We start from the raw sequence: 21,202 nt of genomic DNA on the forward strand, positions 1-21,202 counted from the left end.
TTGAGAACACCTGTAATGTTAAACTGCACACTTGTCTCTGTTGCCAAAATATTTTTATGTAAGTAAATATGTTTTCATGCAAGCTTGACTGTGTTTCTTAAAAGATTTTCGCATTGTAAAGAATTTGCTTTGGAATTTGAAGCAGTGTGAAAAAGCTGTGTTCACTACATATTTTCACTGGATACAGTGAACTTATCAGTATAAATCTGGCTATTGAGACATTTTGCAGACATGGATGATCTTTTGTTTCTGATTACCTGATAATCAGAAATCTAATATTTACTCTCAGGTGCTAAATATTTTACATCTGTTCAGCATCTAGCCATGAATGTTGTCTCTCTAGTATTTATTTTTGGACAGATAGTGTTTAGTGGGTAGAAAACAGCTGTTTGCAGCAGCCAAAAAGAATACTGTGAGAGCAGTGAGATTGAGACAAAGCACTTACGTTGTAGGAAAACATCAAAATAAAAAGCTAAAAGATCCTGAAATGTTCTTTAGTGCTGAGTTGGATAAAATTTTAAAAAAACAAAAAAACATCAAGCAACATCCTGACAACATACACAGACCACATGTATCCAAGATATTTCATCTGTAGAGCATTGTGGAGGATCTTTGCACAGCTTCAGGTCAACATTTTCTGTTGCAATAAAAATTAGAAATAAAGTGATCTATTCAAAGACTGACAGAAGGTAAACTTCGTGGGGACATGCTCTGCTTGTGCAAGTGCCAGCAGACTCTGAGAACTGCAACCGGCTGCATTAAATTCCCATCTCTAATTCAGCTGGATGGGTGACAGCAATCTGCCACTCACAGTGGCAACTACTCTCATTCTGTCACTTTAGAATCGCCAGCAGACAGAGGAAAAGACCACGACGTGGCTGCACCTGTTTCTTTGAGAAGGGCAGAGGGGGAAACAAAGAAGAGAGAGGCCCTGTCAGCTTTTCCCTGACCATCTAAGGACAGAGAGGTCCCTTTACTTTTCCATCAGAATACAAACATGATGTCTCTCCTTTCCTCCACCATGTCTCTCTTCTCACTCTCTCACCGTGGTAACTCGCTCTGCACTACCCACTTTCAGCCATTCCTCTGAGTGAGTGAGTGAGTGAGTGAGTGAGTGTGATGGTGCAGTGTTACAAAATGAAGGTGTGCTGAGTAATGGGTCAGTAATGTGGTAATATGTCATTATTTCCAATGAATTGGGAAAATGCAGAAAATATTTGATTGAGCGTGCAGACAAATGCATTGTCTTTATTCTCCCTGAAGTAGGGCTGATGCGGCAAATGCAATTACGCCGAACGCCGAGTAATAACGCGTGTTTCAGTGCAGCGGGGTGTATCTCTATTTGTTTTCTGTCCGTGCCAGTTGGCCAGCATGTTGGGAGTAAATGGATGAGAGAACGGAGTGATGAGGTAGGTATGAGTGGACATGCTTTTAATGAGCTGAGAATAAGACCTGAGCAGAGGAGAGAGGAGAGAAGGAGAAAGAGGAGGAGGTAGGTAAGGAAGAGGAGAGAGAAAGTGAGGAGAATGGCTCTCTGGAATATCTGTTTCGGTCGTGTAATTTCCATCTGTGGCAGAGGTCAGACTATTCTGTCAGCTGTCACTTCTCAGTCTAAAGTTTAAGATTCTCTGAGGAAATATAATTCTATGAGAGTGGAAGTCTGCCTTTCACTCTCTCGTGTTAAAAAAAAAAAAAAAAGCAGCAGCAGCACTGGATTTTTTTTTATTTTAACTCAAACATCCACTTCCATTCTCATGGTCTGTAGTTTGAAAGCAAAGGCACAGGGAGTAAAGTGGAGCAAGAGACCACTGACCAGCCAACTATGCCAGTATTCCACCTTCTTTTTAAGCAGCAAATCACAATATTCGTGTTGCCTTCACTCTAAAGACATTTTCATTTCATGCAGCTGTATTCGACATTAGCTGATCTTTAACATCCCAGCTCTCCAGCACAAGGTACATCACAACTGCATTGATGTGTGAATGTCATTATTTTATTTTGGCATTTATTATTTTTTATTTATGTCGATCTTTTCTTTCTCTGGACAATCCTTTCTTTAAAGATATAACATGTTTTAGGGTCAACTTGAAAGAAAGGCAGATATCAGATATCCCCATATACCAGCATCATACTTTGACCCTGAAGAAGAGGTCAGAGGTCCAAAGTAACGTAATATTAGATTCTCCATATATCATTCCTTATATAACTTTATGTTGTCAATACAAGAAATGGCAGTAAGAAACACAGTTTTAAATAGCTCTATACAGCATTATTATCACTTTGACCTTCATATCTGTTGTTCATATTTGTCCATTCATATCTCCTTCATTGACCTTGAAGGAGAGGTCAGAGGTCAAATGGGACATATATTTTAAATCTTTATACTTTCTATATGTTGAAAATACACACACAGTTGTAAGAATCACAGCTTCTAAGTTATAAGGCTTTTTGTCCATTTTTGACCAAGAACTCATTAAGTTGACCTTGAAGATGTTGGTGGATGTAAGCCAAATGACCCCACTCTGCACTTAACCACTTAATCAGAATTAATTAAAAACTGTTTGAGCTATCGTGTTGACAGACAGAATGACACGCATGCACATGCTACCAAAATATAAGGCAAGCAAAAATCAAAACCAGTAATTATTAAAAATTTAAATGTAGCTTTTTTTTGTTTTCCCATTTACAACCTTGTCTTTATGAGAGAGAACAGCTGATGCGCTTCTACAATTGCTGCAATCCTGCTCTTTTGTCCTCATTGTGAGGTTAACTTAAAACATAGTCAGGAAAGTGGCTCTGGAGGTAAATACTGTATCAGCAATTCAACTTCCAATCCTTACCTCTTCAGAGAGTGCTTTTTGATTTATTTATTGCAATAACACCTTTGGTTAAGAGATGAAGGTGGAGACAGGAAGACAGATTACCATAAAGCAAATGAAGACTTTTCCTACAGTTTGAGGGTAATTGGTACGTGCAGGCTCTTGTTCTGATCATCGGAGGCTGCTGCTAATTTGAATGTTCCTCTGCATGCTTTGAAATCCAAGGTAACAGGACGGAGGTAGTTGCACTTTGTTATGGCAAACACGATTACGCAGCTACATTAACTGCTTGAATCCATTTACAACAGATATGCTCTGTCGCTGCGTGGGGCTCACACGACGGCACACAAATGGTAACAGACAACCCTCATTGAATACTGTTAGTAATCAAGGAAAACCATTTTATAGTCAGGCAGACAGAAGATAGATTCAGTTTTTCTGAAACAGCTCGTAGTAGCCATCTTACCACATTCTTTTTTGGGCTCATCTGATCGGTCCTTGCAGTCCTTCACAGAGTCGCACACCTTGGAGCTGTCAATGCATTCTCCATTCTTACACAGAAACTTCAGGGGTCCTTCACATTTGGTGGCTGGAACAGAAAAAGCAGGAGACAGATGAGCATCCGCACTATACACTTCATGAAGCTTTATTTTATTTGCATAAGTTACTGCATACTGATTCAGAGCCTTGCGCATCAACAAGTGTGTGAAGTCAAAATGAATAGCTCCAGTCCCCGAATTCTTATTGAAACAAGTTGGAGCAAAGGAAAAATGGTTTCCACTGAGATATTCATATCGCCTCGCATAAAAAATCCTAATGTAATAATAACTACATTTTAATTTCGGTCCTGTTTCACAGTGCCAGGGTTTAATTTCCTGCAGTTTAATTTTGTGCTGTGATTTTAAATTATGCAACACAGTCAGATGAGGGAGAGGTAAGGAAATTTGTCCAAAATAAGCACTGGGTTGGATCCATAAAGTTTCCATTATAGCAAATAATTCAAACCCCATGTAAGTTTCTTTAAAGGATATTCCATTTCATGAAATGACAGCCTGTTTTTCATCCTGTTGTTTACATACGTATGGAGCAAAAGCTGCTGAATAGCCAGATACCTTACCTTTCCTCTCTCTGTGGTTCTCTGTTCTCTAGTCAGAATGATGAATATGTGCAGTTCAAAGTTACAAGGCCAGAGGAGGAAACTTGCTCTGAGCTCACCCTAAAGCTTTGAAGCCAGTCACAGTTCACCAGTTAAAATCAGTCTGATACAGAAAGGAACAACTTGGAATGGACTTTATAGTGAAACAGAGGAAATGAAATAGAAAAGCGAGTAAAAGTTGATGCGGTGGAGCAAGCAGCAACCTGGAGGCCTTAAAAATGAAGAAAAAGTGGACGCGCCAAAAACTGCAGTTCCAACTTTCATATATTCTATATTCATTACACATAAAGTGAAATATTTCTAGACTGTTTTGAATTGATGATTATGGCTTATAGTCAGTAATGTTACTGTACTTAAGTAGAACTAACAGGTATCTGTACTTGAGTATCTGTTTTTTGACAATTTTTTACTTTCACTAACTACATTTTTACACAAATATCTGCACTTTCTGCTCCTTAAATTTTCAAAACAGGCTCGTTACTTTAGGTTTAACTCATTTGAGGAGAATTATTATGCTCCATCACTGCACGCCTTCAAACATCACACCGATTTGAACCTAAATGGAGGGAACAATAACACATAAAAAATTTTTTTGTTGGTGTTCATCACTGGTGCTTATGGCATACAAAGAGGCAAAAAAAACCCAAACAAACATATAATTTATGCATCATTTATATCACTATAGTCAGGGGTTAAAGTGGGCCGGACTGATATTGATGTCCGAGCGGCAGGCAGGTAGTTTCAAATATAACATTTCTAACAGCTCAATAAATATCAACAAACAGTGTGCCTATTAGCTAAAGGTCGAGCTGCTTTATTTCACAGAGATAGAAAACAATGTGAGATAACTTCACTCAGAGATGGAGAAATGTAAGAAAGAGGACAGAAAGGTTAGATTTAAGAACTGCTCAGTGACAAAACTGGAAATTTAAAGCTTACATGTAATGTTCTCATTAATCTTAAAGGGTTTTTTTTAACAAATATTGGATCTCTATATGATATGAAGTTACATTTTGTGAAACGTCCTGCAAAACAGACTGAGGTGCACTAACTTTGTGTTATTCAAATGTTGCGCGAAAATACTGCAGTTTAGTGCAGGATAAACAGGTTAGTTTGCTGTACTGTGGTGAATTTAGAGTAAAGCTTTGTGTTGGCCTGTTGCAGAGAAGCTGTGGTGTTCTTGGTTAGTGTTAGGTTACATCAAATCAAATTTAAGCTGATGATGCTCAGATTAATTCACTGAATTCCACCTTTATACAAACTGCCTATATTGTCCGGTATAACCACCTGTCTTATACTCTGAGTACAGTTCAGAGCCTGTACTTTTTCACTTTTACTTGACTGAAGAAGTTGAATCAGTACTTCTACTTTAAGTGAGGAATGTGTGTACCTTTGCCACCACTGCTTATACCTCCTAAAAATCAGAAATCCAATATCTCACTGAGAATAAGATTTACAACACAGAAATGTCCAACTTCTGAAAACTACGGCCATTTACACACTCAATACCTGGTTAGGGATCATTTACTATAAATTACTGCATCACTGCAGCGTGGCATGGAGGTGATCAGCTTGTGGCACTGCTGAAGTGTTGCTGAAGCTCAGGGTGCTTTGAAAGTGGTCTTATGGGTCAGAATTTTCAATACTCCACAGAATCTCTTTGGGGGTCCAGATCGGGGGAGTTGGCTGGCCAATCAAATGGTAATAACATGGTCAGCAAAACATTTGGTAGTAGCTTTGGCACTGTGGGCAGGTGCTACGACCTGCTGCAAAATAAAATGCATTAAATCTCCTGGTATAAAGCTGTGTTGACTCTGGACGTGATAAAACACAACGAGCCAACCACTGCCAACACCGGCAGATGACACTGCACCCCAAATCCTCACAGACTGCAGAAACTTCACACTGACTACAATCACCCTGGATTATGAGCCTCTCCACACTTCCTCCAGACTCTAGGCCCTTGAAGAGGAAGAACAGAAGATCAAACCCCTTAACAACCAGCTTCAGGTACGCTGCCTCATTTTACTTCACATAATACCATGTTTGATCCTAAAAGCTTCACAGTAATGTAATGTATACTGTTTCCCTTTCTTTACAAAGAGGCAGAAAAGGGGGACAAAGACAAGCAAAGAAAGGAAGATAAAGAACAGAAGGGAAAGAAAATATTGAAAGCAAAGACGATGAGAAGGTGAAGGAGAACAAAGAAAGGAGCAAAGACAAAATAATGGGTGGATAAAGAAAAGATAGCATAAAGGGGCAAAACAGAACAGGGTTAGCTTAAGCCTAAATCCTTATCCCCTTCCTACCTTTTTTACTCCTCTTCCTTCTGCTCCATGCCTCCAGCCCTAACCCTTACCCACCTCCTTCACTTTCGATACATAAAGATATTGTGAATAGTTAAATACATTTCTGATTAAATAAATTCCCTTCTGTGTGTATTTTTAAACAAATATGTGAAATCTGTAGTGTTGCAGTCCCTGTGTAGACCGATTTGTGAGGATGTATTAAAAAAAAGAAGCTCAAGTCTTATTTAAGCAAGCAAGATTCTCATCCAAATCGTTTACATGTCTGTATAAACATTGTTCATATAAAGGGGAAGTTTGGAGTGTCAGCCTTTGTTTTTGAAGGACTTTGACTTCTCTCAGAGTGTTTTTTAAGGCTTCTCCTCCCCTGCCTCTGTCTGCCCAAACGGCTGCCTGAGGGTTTAATCAGTTAGCCAGTTAAGGTAAGGTAACCAATCAAACCAGTGCATTAGCACAAAAACCAATACCAAATGCAAGCTTTATAAAACTGTAGTCCACATGTCCAACTTTTTAAACCACTTTGACTTTTTTGAAACACAATTTATTATTAAAAAGGTAATTTTGTATGATATAATGTAGGACTAATTAGGATTTTTAAGGATTAGAGTTTAATTTTTGCTGTGAGTCAGGCTTCACTGGCTCCTGCACAGTGTGATTAGATTAGATTGAAACTGTCGAACAAGGTGGAAAATATTTACAGCAGGAGAAGTAAGCATGAAGCTGGTACTGCAATACAACTTCAGCTTGAAGACTTTAGTCATCAAAACCACACAAATATCACAGGGAGACAGAGATACATGAAGGAAGAAGACGGGCGAACAGGCATGGAGGACAGGTGAACCCACCGTTAACGCATCCAGATTCATCGCTGTGGTCGGGACAGTCGTGGACTTTGTTGCACTGCTTGGTGCCGTGGATGCAGGAACCATCACCACACTGGAATTCATCAGGACGACATGTCAACAGAGCTGTAAGAGGCACACGCAGAGGAAGAAGGGAAACCAGAATTTTAAATTTGATTTTCATAACTTCAAGAGGAACAAAAGATCATGTGGTCAAATCCAATCCAAGACCACTTGTGGCATCTTAATCAGTTTCCCTCTCTCTATATTCCCCTCTCTTAAAAAAGAACAATTGCTTCAAAATCGTTTCTTGAAACACTCAGAAATATTGAGAAATGGCATATACTGCATTTCTATTAATTCACAGTCTGTGTAAGGCACTGCCGAGGACAGAGACAGTCAACCTGAGGGCGTGTGATGAATGATTTTCAATATCGTAACACAAAGATGGAGGCTCCGAGAAGCCACACCAAATTTTATTAATATCCCGAGCACAGACAAGCTTTTCATCAACAGTGCCCGGTATGCTCATATAACTCCCTCTAAACCGCACTAAAAAGCAATATATGTGACAGAGGGATATGATTAAGTGTTATCACAAGATGAACAGGACACAAGAAGCGTAATGGAGCCACGGATGATGCAGTCTGGACACACAAGTCCACACATGTATGGACATACATAGGATCATCTGTGTTTCTATGCATGTCTGAGATGAATCTGGAGATCTGACTGGGCAATAAACTGGTGCTGCATACAGATATAGACACATGCTGCATATTCATAAGATTGTAGAAGCAATAGTGTAAAATGATGAATCACAGCGTGAGCATTTGTCCTCTGCTGACAAGCTGGAAGAAAATTCCATTTTTAAGACAAAGCAATCCTCCTACAGACAGGAAAGTGTGTGAATACACCAAAGGCACTGAACACAGTTTAAGTGTAAATGGGCTGCACAAGAACTTGTGGACAAAGATGACCTTAACCACCCCCAGCTTTCCTCCCTAATGCAGATATTCTGTTCTGCGAATAAAACATCAATCTCTTGTAAAGTGCAGCTTATATGACACCGCACAGAGTGGGAGCTGTGTGTTTGATGTGTGTGCCACACATCTTGATAATGAATAGTGGGACTATCTGGGCTTCACACTCTGGCTTAGTGAGACAGGGGCTTCAGGGCTCCCCCATCCATGACCAGCTAATAGGAAAACCTGTCTTATCACAAGGCCCCATCTTCACACTGTGTTTATCAACAGAAACACATTCTTTACCCGACACTTTAAGGGGGGGGGAGAAAAAAACTCAATATCAACTCCCAGCAGAGAGGAAATGTGTTAAATGACAGAGTGTCATCTCAGAGCGGGGAAGAAATATTGCTGTTGAAGATCATCTATTCTGCCATCTCAAAGCAAACAAATAAAAACTAAATAAAACATGGGTTTAGGTTTAATTACTTCATCTGAAAATACGCAACATGTTTAATAAAAAGTGCACATCAACTGACCAGAATATTTGCAGAAGTACTGCAGTATATTCAGAATCAGCAAAACTTAATCAAACCCATCCATCACCTGACGTCTTACAGATTAAAAAAAAATAATACATAGGAAAAGTGGATAGCTACCTGGAAGTTTTTAGATATAACCATGGTTGTAAGAGCAGTCTTAAATACTTCTGACTATTTATACAGACTTTGATAATGTAGTATAATTGTGTACTGTATAGCACTTTTTTAATGGTAAACAATAAATCCGTGTACTTCACTATTGTGTATTAACATAAAATAATGTAATTTAAGAAATGAAGAAAATGCTGGTGGCTGGTTAGTTCAGTTTCCCAAAGTGAAAACATGCTTTTTCTGATTTATTTTATGGTTTAATTAAGTTTTTTTTTTTTTTTTAGTTCTTTTCTGAGTTCTTCATGTCTCCCTCACTGATCCACATTCACTAATATGTGTAGAAATGTTCAAAATTACTGCTGGATGCATCAAACCCCAGCACATTTTATTAATACCACCCTGAGCATGTTAGTCAATCATTCTATATTTGCTACATTTGCATTTCCTATCTGCAATCCACAAACTGAAACCCCCACCCCCATTTCTTTATAAGGTAACATTTTTTACAATCCTAAAGCAAAAAAGAGAATTTCATGTTTCTGAGAAGGAAGCCAGAAAAGGCACAACTTTCCATTGTGTTTACTTCTGAGTGACAACATCTGGGGGGGGGGGGGGGGGGGGGGGGGGGGGGGGGGTAGTGAATGTTATATGACCCGAGACACATCTTGTGACTCCAGTTAAAAAAAAAAAAAGAAAAAAGTTTGGCTTCACAGTTAATGCAAAAATCACACCAGAGGAAAAAGAAGGAAGCAGGTAGAGAACGAGAACCACCTGAACAGTCAGTCCCAGGATAAGAAACTCACTGCAATTACTAAAAAGACGTGCATAAATGGGACATGTATGTGATATATAAGTTTCACCCAAAAAAAAAAAAAAAAGATAAAAGCGCTTTTTTAATGAATATGGTTTTGATATGCTAAGCATTTAAGCCTGAGGTATGTGTAAAATGAACTTTGTTTCTTCTTCTGTTTTGGCCTTTGAAGTAGTGAAAACTGGTACAGAAAAAGCCGCCTAGTAGAATATATAAAAACTGTAAGTACAGTGCTTAACAAATTTATTAGACCACCTGCCATAAAAACAAGAAAACACAAATATTTTAATCTTAATCTTTAATCTCTTAGTATAAAAATCTGTCAAACCCTGGTTTAAAACTAAAAATGACTGAATTCATTTTTTTTTTTTTTTACCCACACTGGACTTTTCTGAGAAGTCAGAAATTAATCAAGCATCTCATTCAACCACTAAAGCTAATTTTTCTGTTCAGAAATGCAAGTAAATAACTGTAATTTGGCATCGTAGTCAAAAAAATAATAATGATGTGCTTTAACTACTTTTTCTGCTTTTTTGTGAAACTATAAATCTGAAAATTCATGGATAACAACAATAATTATATTTTAGCATTAAAAATGTCATTTTGATTAAAGAGCTTTAAGAGCCCATACTGATGGATTAACCATTGCAGAAATATAAAAAAATACTTTGTAATTACCAACACTGTTAATTTAGGGAAACTGTGCCAAAAACCATACACTGGTGGTGGTCTAATAAATTTGTTAAGCACAGTACATAAAACTAAAGCTTTAGTTCTCAGTCCATAGTTTGTGTTCTTTCCACTTAATCATCTACAATATTTTCCTATGATTATGATTATTACAGTATATGGACAAAAGTATGCCAAACCTCTTAATCTTTGAATTTAGGTGTATTCACCCCCATAAAATCAAGTACTTAGCCATGAAGTCTGCCTTTACAAACATTTGTGAAAGAATGGGTCACTGAATTTGAGAGAAGTACTGTATTAGGATGCTTTCATTGATATTCCACAATCAACTGTAAGTTCTATTATTTCAAGGCAGAAGTATAAAGTTACACAGTGCTGAGGCGCATAGTGCGTAAAAGTCACCAACGCTCGACTGACTCAATAACTGCAGAGTTCCAAACCTCCTCTCACGTTAACATCAGCAGAGAAACTGTGTGCCAGGAGCCTCGTGGCATGGCCGTGTGGTGTGACCCTGTACTATTCTCCATGTAAAGCTTCTTTCAGCTGCTTGCTTCTTCACAGGGGTCACCACAGCAGACAGGTCTGCATTAGTGTCTCCCTCTGGTCACAAACTGGAAATAGTTTTATGTTAGGCGAATGTATTAACCACCACACTATGGAGCCACTAGTACGTTTGCCTACAAAATGTATTATTTAGTTTAAAATTATGTATTTACATTTTCTAAGGCTCAGTAACACTAGAGGAAAAACAGGCAACAACCTGCTTGACAAGGAAAAGCCGGTGGTCGCCCAGTGATTGCACTGAATTTTTTTTTGCTTTTGGCAACAGATTACAGTAAATGTGCTGACAAACAGTTTGGCCAGAGTTTGAATGTGCAACACTGTCAATATCTGGATGACCACTGTCAATCACGACTGCACTGCAGTTCAACTTGGACTGACTTGCAGTTACTCCAAAGACAGATTGGCAAAGGTTTGCAAATAATCACCATCCAATTTATAAACACAGACAATCTCAGTCAATCTGTGATGAGCGCAACTCATCTGCAACGTGTCGCTTTGCAATAGGGGACTGAACTGGTTACCAACTGGTTATATTCTTATAAAAGCAAGGTTACCAAGCACCTATTTCTGCTTAACCCTTTAACATTCCTGGGGTTCATTTTTCCATGTATTTGGGCCCGTATCAGGGCCCTAGGATTCGGTCTCTAGTCCTCAATGTTACATAGCATGAGATATTCACATTCTCAATTTTAATGTGGCTGCCCTTGTCCACTGTCTACCTGTGTTCGCCAAGCCAATCAGCTGCTCCACCCTGTTTTTTTGAGTCACTGTCTCACTCTCCCCATCTCTTGGCACTCGATCTCATCCGGGTTCTCCTGCATGTCTCAACTAATGTCTCCATCAGCCATCTGCTAACTCTGCTTCACCACCAGCAGATTGTACACTCCAGGGGTTCAGCCACTATCTCCAACTTTCATCTGGAATTCGGCACTATTATGTCACTTCTCATCTGAGAATAAGCGCAAAATATACTTCCATTTTGCACGCTCATATTTCTGCAATAGATTTAGCTCTTTTTTTTTCTCCTTAATTAACTGCAATTAGATTTAATGTTTTGTAACTACAAATAGTTTGATATTTTTTTGTATACTGCATTGTGAACTTCAAAAGCACACAAAAGTATGCTAACTGGGATGTAACACATAGATTATTCCTTTCAGGCTTACATGTAAACTCTCTCTCAACCTTGATACATATTTTATATGTCCAGGAAGACTTTCAGACAGTGCCGCCTTTTCTTTTATCCCTGTAAGCTGAGAAGACAGTCTTGAATGGATATAGTTATACACAGCAGAGAACATATAAGCTGCTGCAACATTAAAAAGATGACATATGTAGGAAAGTATATGCTATCAGGCAAGCAAACACATACAACGAAAAGAAGCAGAAATAAAAACTCACGGCAGTCAGACTCATCAGATTTGTCTTTGCAGTCCGGATCTCCATCACACTTCCAGGTCAGTCGCACACACTCCCCATTGGCACAGCGAAACTCACCAGCCGTGCAGTTAGCTCGGCGGTTAGGGAGATATGGGGCTCCATCACCTCCGCAGCGCTCGGGCCCCTCGTCTGAACTGTCGGAGCAGTCCGGGTCACCGTCACAGCTCCACATGAGCGGCACGCACTCTGAGGTGTTACAGCGGAGATGGTTGGGCCCGCAGGTGAGAGGGGAGGTACACTTGAGCTCATCGCTGCCGTCGCCGCAGTCATCATCACCGTCGCACACGAAGACAGTGGCTAAACATTTGCGGTTGGCACACATGAACTCTCCGCTGGGACAGGCCTTGGCATCTGGAGGACCAACAGAGAGAACAAACTCACACAAGGGACTGTTTTCATGACAGTGAGAGTGCATTTATTATCAAATTACACTTTTTGCCACTGTGCATTACCCCATCTTCTCTAGTTGCTGAAAAGGAACCAGACAAGGATTTGTTTAAAGGCCTTTGCTTTTAATCTTGTGCAGACTGACACGACACAACATAAAACTACACAAAAATGTGACAACCAGAAAATTGTACATTTTTGCTCAAAGTGAAAAGAAAGGTTTCAGGACTGGCTACAGCTGCAGGGAGTTGAGAGCAAGTAAGACCAAGGACTTATTGGCTTAAAGTCATTTCAAACAGATGGGCAGAGACACAGAAATAGTTTCCCAGACTGGCTAAAAGTCAATAATATAACTGAAACAGAGGGAAAGCTGGGGAGGATGATGGTGATTAGGAAAATAGTGAGAGGCTTTCTCTGCTACCTTTTCCAGGGTATTTCTCTGTATCTAGTCATGTCTAACTGAAAGCACTCTGGATGTGAAGAAAGTCAGGGTACCCACTGTGAGCCCATAGGTGCACTGAGGCTGGCACAGGGAGAGGAAGGATTTGATATTTACACAAACCACAGGGAGTGCAGCTTTAACGCCAATGCCTTTGGCTGCTGTGGCTGGGTACTGGAAAGGATTGCTGTTTTGCTGCATTTTACACAGAATCAGCAAATCATAAAGCAGTAACATATTGTCACTGACCTGCAGCAGAAACCATGTATCTTCCAAGTATTAACTGTGTACACTATTTTAAACTACTACTGATCAAAGCAGGGGGGAAGTTTTTAAATAGCTGCAGATTAAACTGCAACATTTCTGCATCAAAAGCATCGCTGCTGTCAAACGCATCAAAACCAGCTTATAGCAAGAAAAAAAAGAAGAAATGAAACATCTTAATATAGTCAAAAATCATGAGGACCATGTGCCTCTATGTTAAATTGAGTGAACATATTTAGCAAAAACTCTGAATGCAAGATAGTGTCCTAATTACTATCCTATGAAATCACACCGTATGCTACAATTACAATTTATTTATTTCTTTGCTAACATCAGTGTTAATTCATTCATTTACATGAACATGACTGCCACAGAAGCATGGGAAAAAGCAAGCGATGTGAACACAAGTGTCATGGATTCAGTTCAGTGACAGGGTTTATAGTTATTAATATTAAAGAAGCTGCATCTGATTCTCAAGTGTCTGCTGTCCCTGGTACGTCTCTGCCCACAGTCTATACTAATTTGGCATTAAATAATTAAGGAGATTTAATGAACAAGTGCGTTATTACACAGGGGGAAGGCCATTAGCGCTTTACATCGGTGCCCTGGTTGAATTCCAGTTGGGGCACAATTTCAAGATTTTTAAGCAACTTTGAGCCCACAGACCATCTGCTGAGGATGTTGTACAAGGCACCGGGTTTTAAATCATAAATAAATCACACAGGGAACAAGCACTTCACCCAGTGGATGTTTAGTCAGATTTATTATACTATTTTCTATTTATACACGTTATGTCTGCTACATAGCCCCTTTCTACTCAACTCAAGCACTCAAAGTGTCTCCTACTACAAGTTTCATTCATACAACACTGTTATCTACTCCTAAACACTTTAGCTAACATTCACATACACGCTCAATAACCTGATGGCTGTATCAGGGACAACCTGGGGTTCAGTATCTTGCCCAAGGATACTTTGACACACGGACCACTAATTTTTACAGCCCATCACAATGTCACAAACAGAGCATCTCATCAAGGACAGATGAACAGTGATACAGTTTTGGGTGCATTTCAGTGAAAGACTGACTACACAAAACTCCTCACAAAATGTGTGGATTTCTCTTTTTTGAGCAACCAGGTCAGAAACTTCAGGGAAGAGGCATCACTGCTGAGTGTGGCAAATATAATTTCCTCACTTTAAGCACCACGAGGCATGTTTGATTTCATTCTACTGTGTTCAAGAGAAAGTGAACACATTTACAGAAGATATCTCCAAAACTGTGCAAACACACACCTGAATTATTTAGATGGATAAATAGCACCACAGGCCAGAGAAAATATTATATACATCTGATTTGGGCGGGTAAACCCTTAACCTTATGAGGTCTAAATTCTCTCCATCAGTGATGCTCCTAAACCTAACCCTATCCTATCCAACCTGTCCTCCAATCCAAACGACAAGATAAGACGTATGTTCCAAAGTGACCTGTACAGTATAAGCATTTCCAAAATCAGCGCTCCTACATGTGGCATTGCATGTCATGGCATTGTATAATGTGGCTGTAGCTCAGGAGGTATAGCAGGTCATCTACTAATCTAAAGGTTGGTGGTTCAGTCCCCGTCTGCAGCCTGAAGTATCCTTGGGCAAATGCTGAAGTGCTTGTGTGAATGAGGCAGGTTGTATGAAGTGTTGTGAGTGCTTGAGTAGAAAAACAGTGCACAAGAAACAGTCTATTTATTTAATGTTTAAGCTTTTCCTGTGGCACCCAATGACATTTAGTCCCCATTGACGTTTCAGAAATCTGAGGAAATCCATATTTATATATTTCTTTGGAATTTGCCGGAGAAAATCGAACAGATTATTCACACATTCTTTTGCATACGGCTGCTAGAGGTCACTTTATTTTAAAACATAGGTTTTGGTCCTAAAGCGTGCCTGCCAAAACGACCTGTGAGGCTGTTAAAGGAGGACAAACTCCCGCTTCCAGAATATGGCATTTCTTGTCCTGGATTCCATTCACATCCTTAAGTCACTGAGGACTTTATACTGTACTGGTGACGCTCAGTTGCACGCTACCCCTTCCTTTTAAATTCCTTGGCTGGGAGAGCCTCTCTTATGACGACCATTCTGGTAGTCAGAGGCTGGCAGCGTAACCCACTTAACTTCTTCTGGCAGCTTTGATTATGGGAGATTGTTGCCAGCGGCAACCAGCAGCTCAGATGTAGTGGGCAGAAATGACTGGTCGTTCTACTCATGTTAGCATTATAGCTGCTGAGTGTGGACTGCATTTATATATGTATGTGTGTGTGTGTGTGTGTGTGTGTGTGTGTGTGTGTGTGTGTGTGTGTGTGTGTGTGTGTGTAAAAAGGCAAAATGAAGCGTAAAAGGTAAAGAAATGATTTTGAGTGCATGAAAAGAAGAAGAAAGGAAAAAAGAAGAACTGACATGAAAATAAAAATACACCCAGGTTGCTTGTTAGCATGCAAAAGCTTTTTATATTTTTATCTGTCCACACACAAATACCTCTGAGCATGTCAGTCACTGTCTAAGCAGCTTAATGTCCTCTTAGCTTTCTCATAGATATTCATAACTTTAAACTTAAGAGACGGCTCAAACCTGTCCGCTCCGCTTAGAGAACTGAGGTTCACTGCAACAAGGTCACTCAAACACACATTCAAAGAGACACACACACACACACTCACACTGCTGGCTAGTTCACATGGGTCACAGTGCCTCACCAGGGAAATAGCTCAGTGACTGCCCTTTCCTGTAATGCCACACACATAATAACTGAACAAACACAGTTTTAACAGAGATGGGGAAACTCGCTCATCCACAGTAACAATCAGAACAAGATATAGAGGACAAGATGGGAGTCAAAGTGTCCCTGATATCATTACTGCCTGAAAAGGTAAGCTAACTGAAGGCCAATAGGTGAGGACAAAAGAGACACACAATGAGTGCTGATACAAGACAAAATAGCCACCATTTGGCCAAATTGAAAACCTGTCTAGATTTCGATTAGCAGAATGTAATTGTGAAGAAATTTTTGTCGGTAAAAGCCCCTTTAGATGTGTTAAATTGCCTTCTGTGAAAGCTTTATCACAGTTTTACCCAGTTCAGTTTCACTCCAGGGACAGTTAGATGGCTGCGAGGAATGCAGGATGTGTGTTTGCCTCAAACTGTCTAAGCAGTGTTAAATTTAAATAAAGACATGGAGCTAAAATACGACTTTGGAGAAATATATTCACACACCAGGCTGCCCAAACTGACATTTAGTGCAACTGCAAACAGACAGAAGATGAAAACACACAACTCCAGACCGGTTCTGGTGCCTTGCAGTAGATCCTGGCTGACAGACATGCTCAGAAGAAATTCACGGGGAGTAAATGCACATTAATCTCCACATGCTGAGGGTTGAGGGCACAGTCCGCCTTTCTTGTGGAGCCTCTCTAGAGTTGCTGCTTAATGTAATGTTGATCAGGGAAAGCTTTCTCTGGTGAGGGCTAGATTCTACTTAATACATAATTCAGCATGTGGATGACTCAATTAGCAGGATGCCTCTGCAAGATTTACTTTTTCCAGTCAGTGGCACACTATGCACTTTGTAAATTTTTACTAATAGCAGAGTGTGCGGGAGCTGACTGGGGAAGTTCCAGCTCAGTCAGTGTTAGGGGTGTAATTTGCTTACTCATAGCTCAGTAAATACAAGAAAAAGTGAAATGGTTCCTTGTGAGCATGCTCAAAAGCATAAAGTAACAATCACAGAAAGGAAGTTTGTGTTGAAGGTGCTTCTCACAGTTTATGCAGAATATTAAACCAAATCTTGTGGGTTTGCCCCTCAAAAAATCTGTTTCCCCGGTCATATTGTGGCACAAGACAAATCTCACAGGTTCTCAGTTTTTCAGTCATTCAACATTATTATCTGATGCAGCTCTATGTCCTTAACAGTGCTAATCACCAACTGCTACTTTCATTGTGCACCTTTTTGACAGCCAAAGAGGATGCTGCACGTGCAGTGAAGTGGAATGTGTGTTGATGTGTCAGCACTGGAAAAAACTATTTTTGATTTTCTCCCAGTGGGGTCACAACAGCGCTGCAGGATCCCAGGTCACCAAGTTTCTGATAAATGAGTCACCTGTTAGTGCATGTGAGTTCATGTCAATAATTCAGTACTAAGGCAGTCTAAACAGAAACCAGGCTAGATGCATGTGCTGGTGTGCTGTGAGCTGTTAAGGTTTAAACGGCTAAGACACTCTTTAGTGGCAAGTGTCAGACACAGTCAATCAATCAAATACACTTTATTGTCCCCACGGGGAAATTCGTCTTGGACATCGTACACTAAGCAAGCTGCTACCACAATAATATACTGTACTATAACAATAAAATGCCCCTTATGGGCAGCACAGTTGTGCAGTGGTTAGCACTGTTACTCCATCTTCCACCCACAGGCCAAAGACATGCAAGTTGGGTTAATTGCTGATTCTAATTTTGCTGCAGGTTTGTCTGTCTCTCTGGGTTAGCCCTGTGATAGACTGGTGACCTGCCCAGGGTGTACCCTCTTGGGGTTGTTAAGGAAAATATGGATGGAAAGATAGAGAGAACAAAATGGCATATTAATACTGCTGAATGTACAATAAATGCAGTTCCCTTTTTTATTATTGCAAACACTCGTCATACAAACCCTGGACTCTGTGAAAGATGCTATTAACCACTCAAACTGTCTACACAGCAGGTCTAAAGCAGCACCTAAAAGCAGGTGTTGGAAATGAGAAAAGATGACTGAGCTAATAAGCCAGTGTTTTTTTTAATGAGCTGATTCTGCTGTGATAGTTTTATAGGGCAGGCTCAGAGACAGCAGCAGCATTTCTTTGCACTTGCTGAATCTGTTTAGCTTTGGATGCTCAGCAGTGCTCAAGGGTTTCAGAAGTTTAATTTATCGTTTAAAATTTCCAGTTGTTGTATGTGAACTGAAAGATTTACAACTATACACAGGTTTAATGCAAGGGACATACTATATAATAAACTAAAGAATGAGGTTTAAAATAATTTATTAAAAACACAAATTTATTCCTAATTCATAACAAATTATGCATAAAATATGGACCCAAGGTTTCCCAGCAGCACATTGCCCAAAGCATCACACTCCCTCTACCAGCTTGTCTTGTTCCCATAGTGCATTCTGGTGCCAGGTGTTCCCCAAGTAAGGACCCACATGTACCCGGCCATCCATGTGATCTAAAAGAAAGCGTGATTCATCAGACCAGCCCACCTTCTTCAATTGCTCTGTGGTCCAATTCTGATGCCCATTGTTGGCATTTTCGGCAGCTGACAGGGGTCAGCATGGGCACCCTGACTGCTCTGCATCTATGCAGCCCCACAAACAACAAAACGGGATACACTGTGCATTCTGACACCTTTCTAACAGAACCAGCATTAATGCAGTTTGAGCTACAGTAGCTCGTCTGTTTGATTGGACCACACGGGTCAGCCTTTCCTGCTTCTAACACATCAACTCTGTGGACAAAATGTTCACTTGCTTCGTATAACACCTACTAACAGGTGCCATGATATGTCCTTCGATGCACATATTAAGCAAATATGTAGGATTGGTTTCTTGTATTTGTGCAATATCTCTAAAATTAGAAGCATCCTGTCTCAGAAAAGCTAATTCATGCATTTATTACTAGGCTGGACTATTGTAATTCATTATTATCAGGCTGCTCTAAAAGCTCCCTGAAAAGCCTTCAGCTGATCCAAAATGCTGCAGCTAGAGTCCTGACAGGGACTAGAAAGAGAGCAGATTTCTCTTTTGATCAAGCTTATAGTTAGAGTTGGATCATGTGACCCTGAACCATCCCTTAGTTATGCTGCAATAGACCTAGGCTGCTGGGGGGTTCCCATGATGCACTGAGTATTTCTTGTTCACTCACCTCTTTTCACTATGTTTATACACTACTCTGCATTTAATCATTATTATTAATTTCTGGCTCTTTTCCAAGGTGTTTTGTCCTGTCTCCCTCCCCTCATCCCCAAGGTGCTATATAAATAAAACTGAACTGAACTAAACTGAGCTGAATTGAACTGAATCGAATTGAATTGAATGATGAGATAATCAGTGTTATCCACTTCACCAGTCAAGGGTCATAATGTTTGCTTGATCGGTGTATATGCCTTTGTATGAATGAAAACAAAAATCATAGCAGGAACCTAGTTTTAGACCACAGGTATTAGTATTTCTAAATGCTGAATAGAGGCCATGTGAACCCCTAGTAGAATTCTAAAAAGCGTGGCCTGCAGGCCGTTCGTGGCCCTGGGTAACATGATGTGTAGCCTGTGAGTATAAAATGGATTGCTTTAAATTTCATCACTTTCTTATCTACTATTTTGGAAATCACAGTAACCTAAACCTTTCTAGCAAATATAGCTGGTTTCACAAAATGCTACCCTCTAATGGACTGACTTTTATGAGTACACGTTACACTTAACAACAAAAAAACCCAGATTCTCTGAACAAACACGTTACAAAGACCACTTCAATGTGTTGAAGTTTGGTGTGTGAATTTCAGTGTTGGGTGTAACAGGTCACTTTGTAATGCATTACTGTAATCACCTTACATTTTTCAGTACCGCAGTAACGTAATGAATTACCCCAATAAATTCAGTAATATTACAGTTAGAATTACATTGTTAAAAAGGTTCTGCAATTATCTCCATGATGTCGTTTCCTTCCTGTGTACTTGTGCTGCCATCAGCTGAAATCAGTTCCTGAGCAGGAGGAAGGACAATGGTGGAAAGGACTATACCTTATGAGGGAGTGGAGATATGAATGTTACTTTTATTTTTATCACATTTTATGGAGCATGATAGTAAAGTGCAAGCTGCACCCAGGACAGAAACAACTGCATTATGCTGCTAACACAATTTCAGCTCTTCACAAACATCTGCACAGACAGCGAGCTAACACAAAGCTAGCGAAGAACCCAAAGTGGCGTTAAAAGCTCAGTGTATGCCGGCCCCAGCCCTGCAGCCAGAGCCTGATCTTCAACAGGTAACAAAGGCAGTGATGAGCAGTCAGGCTGGCAGCACTACCTGCACGTGTTTCCACAGTAGAATCTCTGTGGAGATCACTTGAATGTCTCTTTGGACTGGTTTTCAATTTTGCTGTTTGTAGTAGGGTTTGTATTCTAACTTGAACACTAAAAGAAATCGTGTATGTGCGCTGTCATTAGGATAGGGATTTGGGTCAGTACTGTAGACAAAAGCTTATATTGTTAACTGGTAATTATGTAACGATGCATTTCAGATCATATTATTGAGTAACGCAAAAGTGTAATGAGTAGTGTAATGAATTACTTTCTCTGGAGGGTAATTAAGTAACATAAAGCATTACTTTAAGAAAAAAATTAACAAGTAATGTGTAATATGTTACTTTTTTGAGTAATGACACCAAATCTGATGAATTCTAATATAGTCCTCAATCATATGGTGGCTTCTTAAATGAGCACTTCTTGAGAAGCACTGCAGCAATTAAAGAGAAGGATTAATTATCAATGATAATTGTTAAACAAACCTCTGCCCTCAAAGGTGAATGTGTTAAGCTAACTGTTTTGTGAAGAGCAGACTACTACTGGTGTTGCTATTACACTTTATTCAGGTATAGCCCAACACTGGAGTCACTGTGCAGCTCAGTGAGACTGTGGACTAAATCAATGGTTAGTACCTCCAGCATAGATCAGCTGCAAGGTTACATTTAAAAGCCCCATGCCCTTGATTTAAACATCATCTTTCAGGTTGGCATTGAGCCCAATCAATCATCAGATAAACTGGCCTGAGCGGCATTTAATAGGCCTAATTTATGATA

The 21,202-nt window shown here is 39.8% G+C and overlaps 1 protein-coding gene across 3 annotated transcripts in view; it reads right to left on the reverse strand.

The window, feature by feature from the left end:
• The window catches only part of LOC115795752 (low-density lipoprotein receptor-related protein 8-like), an 87,345-nt gene that overhangs the window by 23,855 nt on the left and 42,288 nt on the right, over positions 1 to 21,202 (reverse strand). For all 3 annotated transcript variants that reach the window (XM_030751816.1, XM_030751815.1, XM_030751814.1), the window contains exons 5-7: positions 12,208 to 12,597; positions 7,127 to 7,249; positions 3,286 to 3,408 (exon numbers count right to left, since the gene is read on the reverse strand). In XM_030751816.1, coding sequence (XP_030607676.1) covers positions 3,286 to 3,408; positions 7,127 to 7,249; positions 12,208 to 12,597 — 636 coding nt within the window. The remainder of the gene's footprint in view (positions 1 to 3,285; positions 3,409 to 7,126; positions 7,250 to 12,207; positions 12,598 to 21,202) is intronic.

Source organism: Archocentrus centrarchus, chromosome 17 (assembly GCF_007364275.1).
Source record: "Archocentrus centrarchus isolate MPI-CPG fArcCen1 chromosome 17, fArcCen1, whole genome shotgun sequence".
Taxonomy (NCBI): Eukaryota; Metazoa; Chordata; class Actinopteri; order Cichliformes; family Cichlidae; genus Archocentrus; species Archocentrus centrarchus.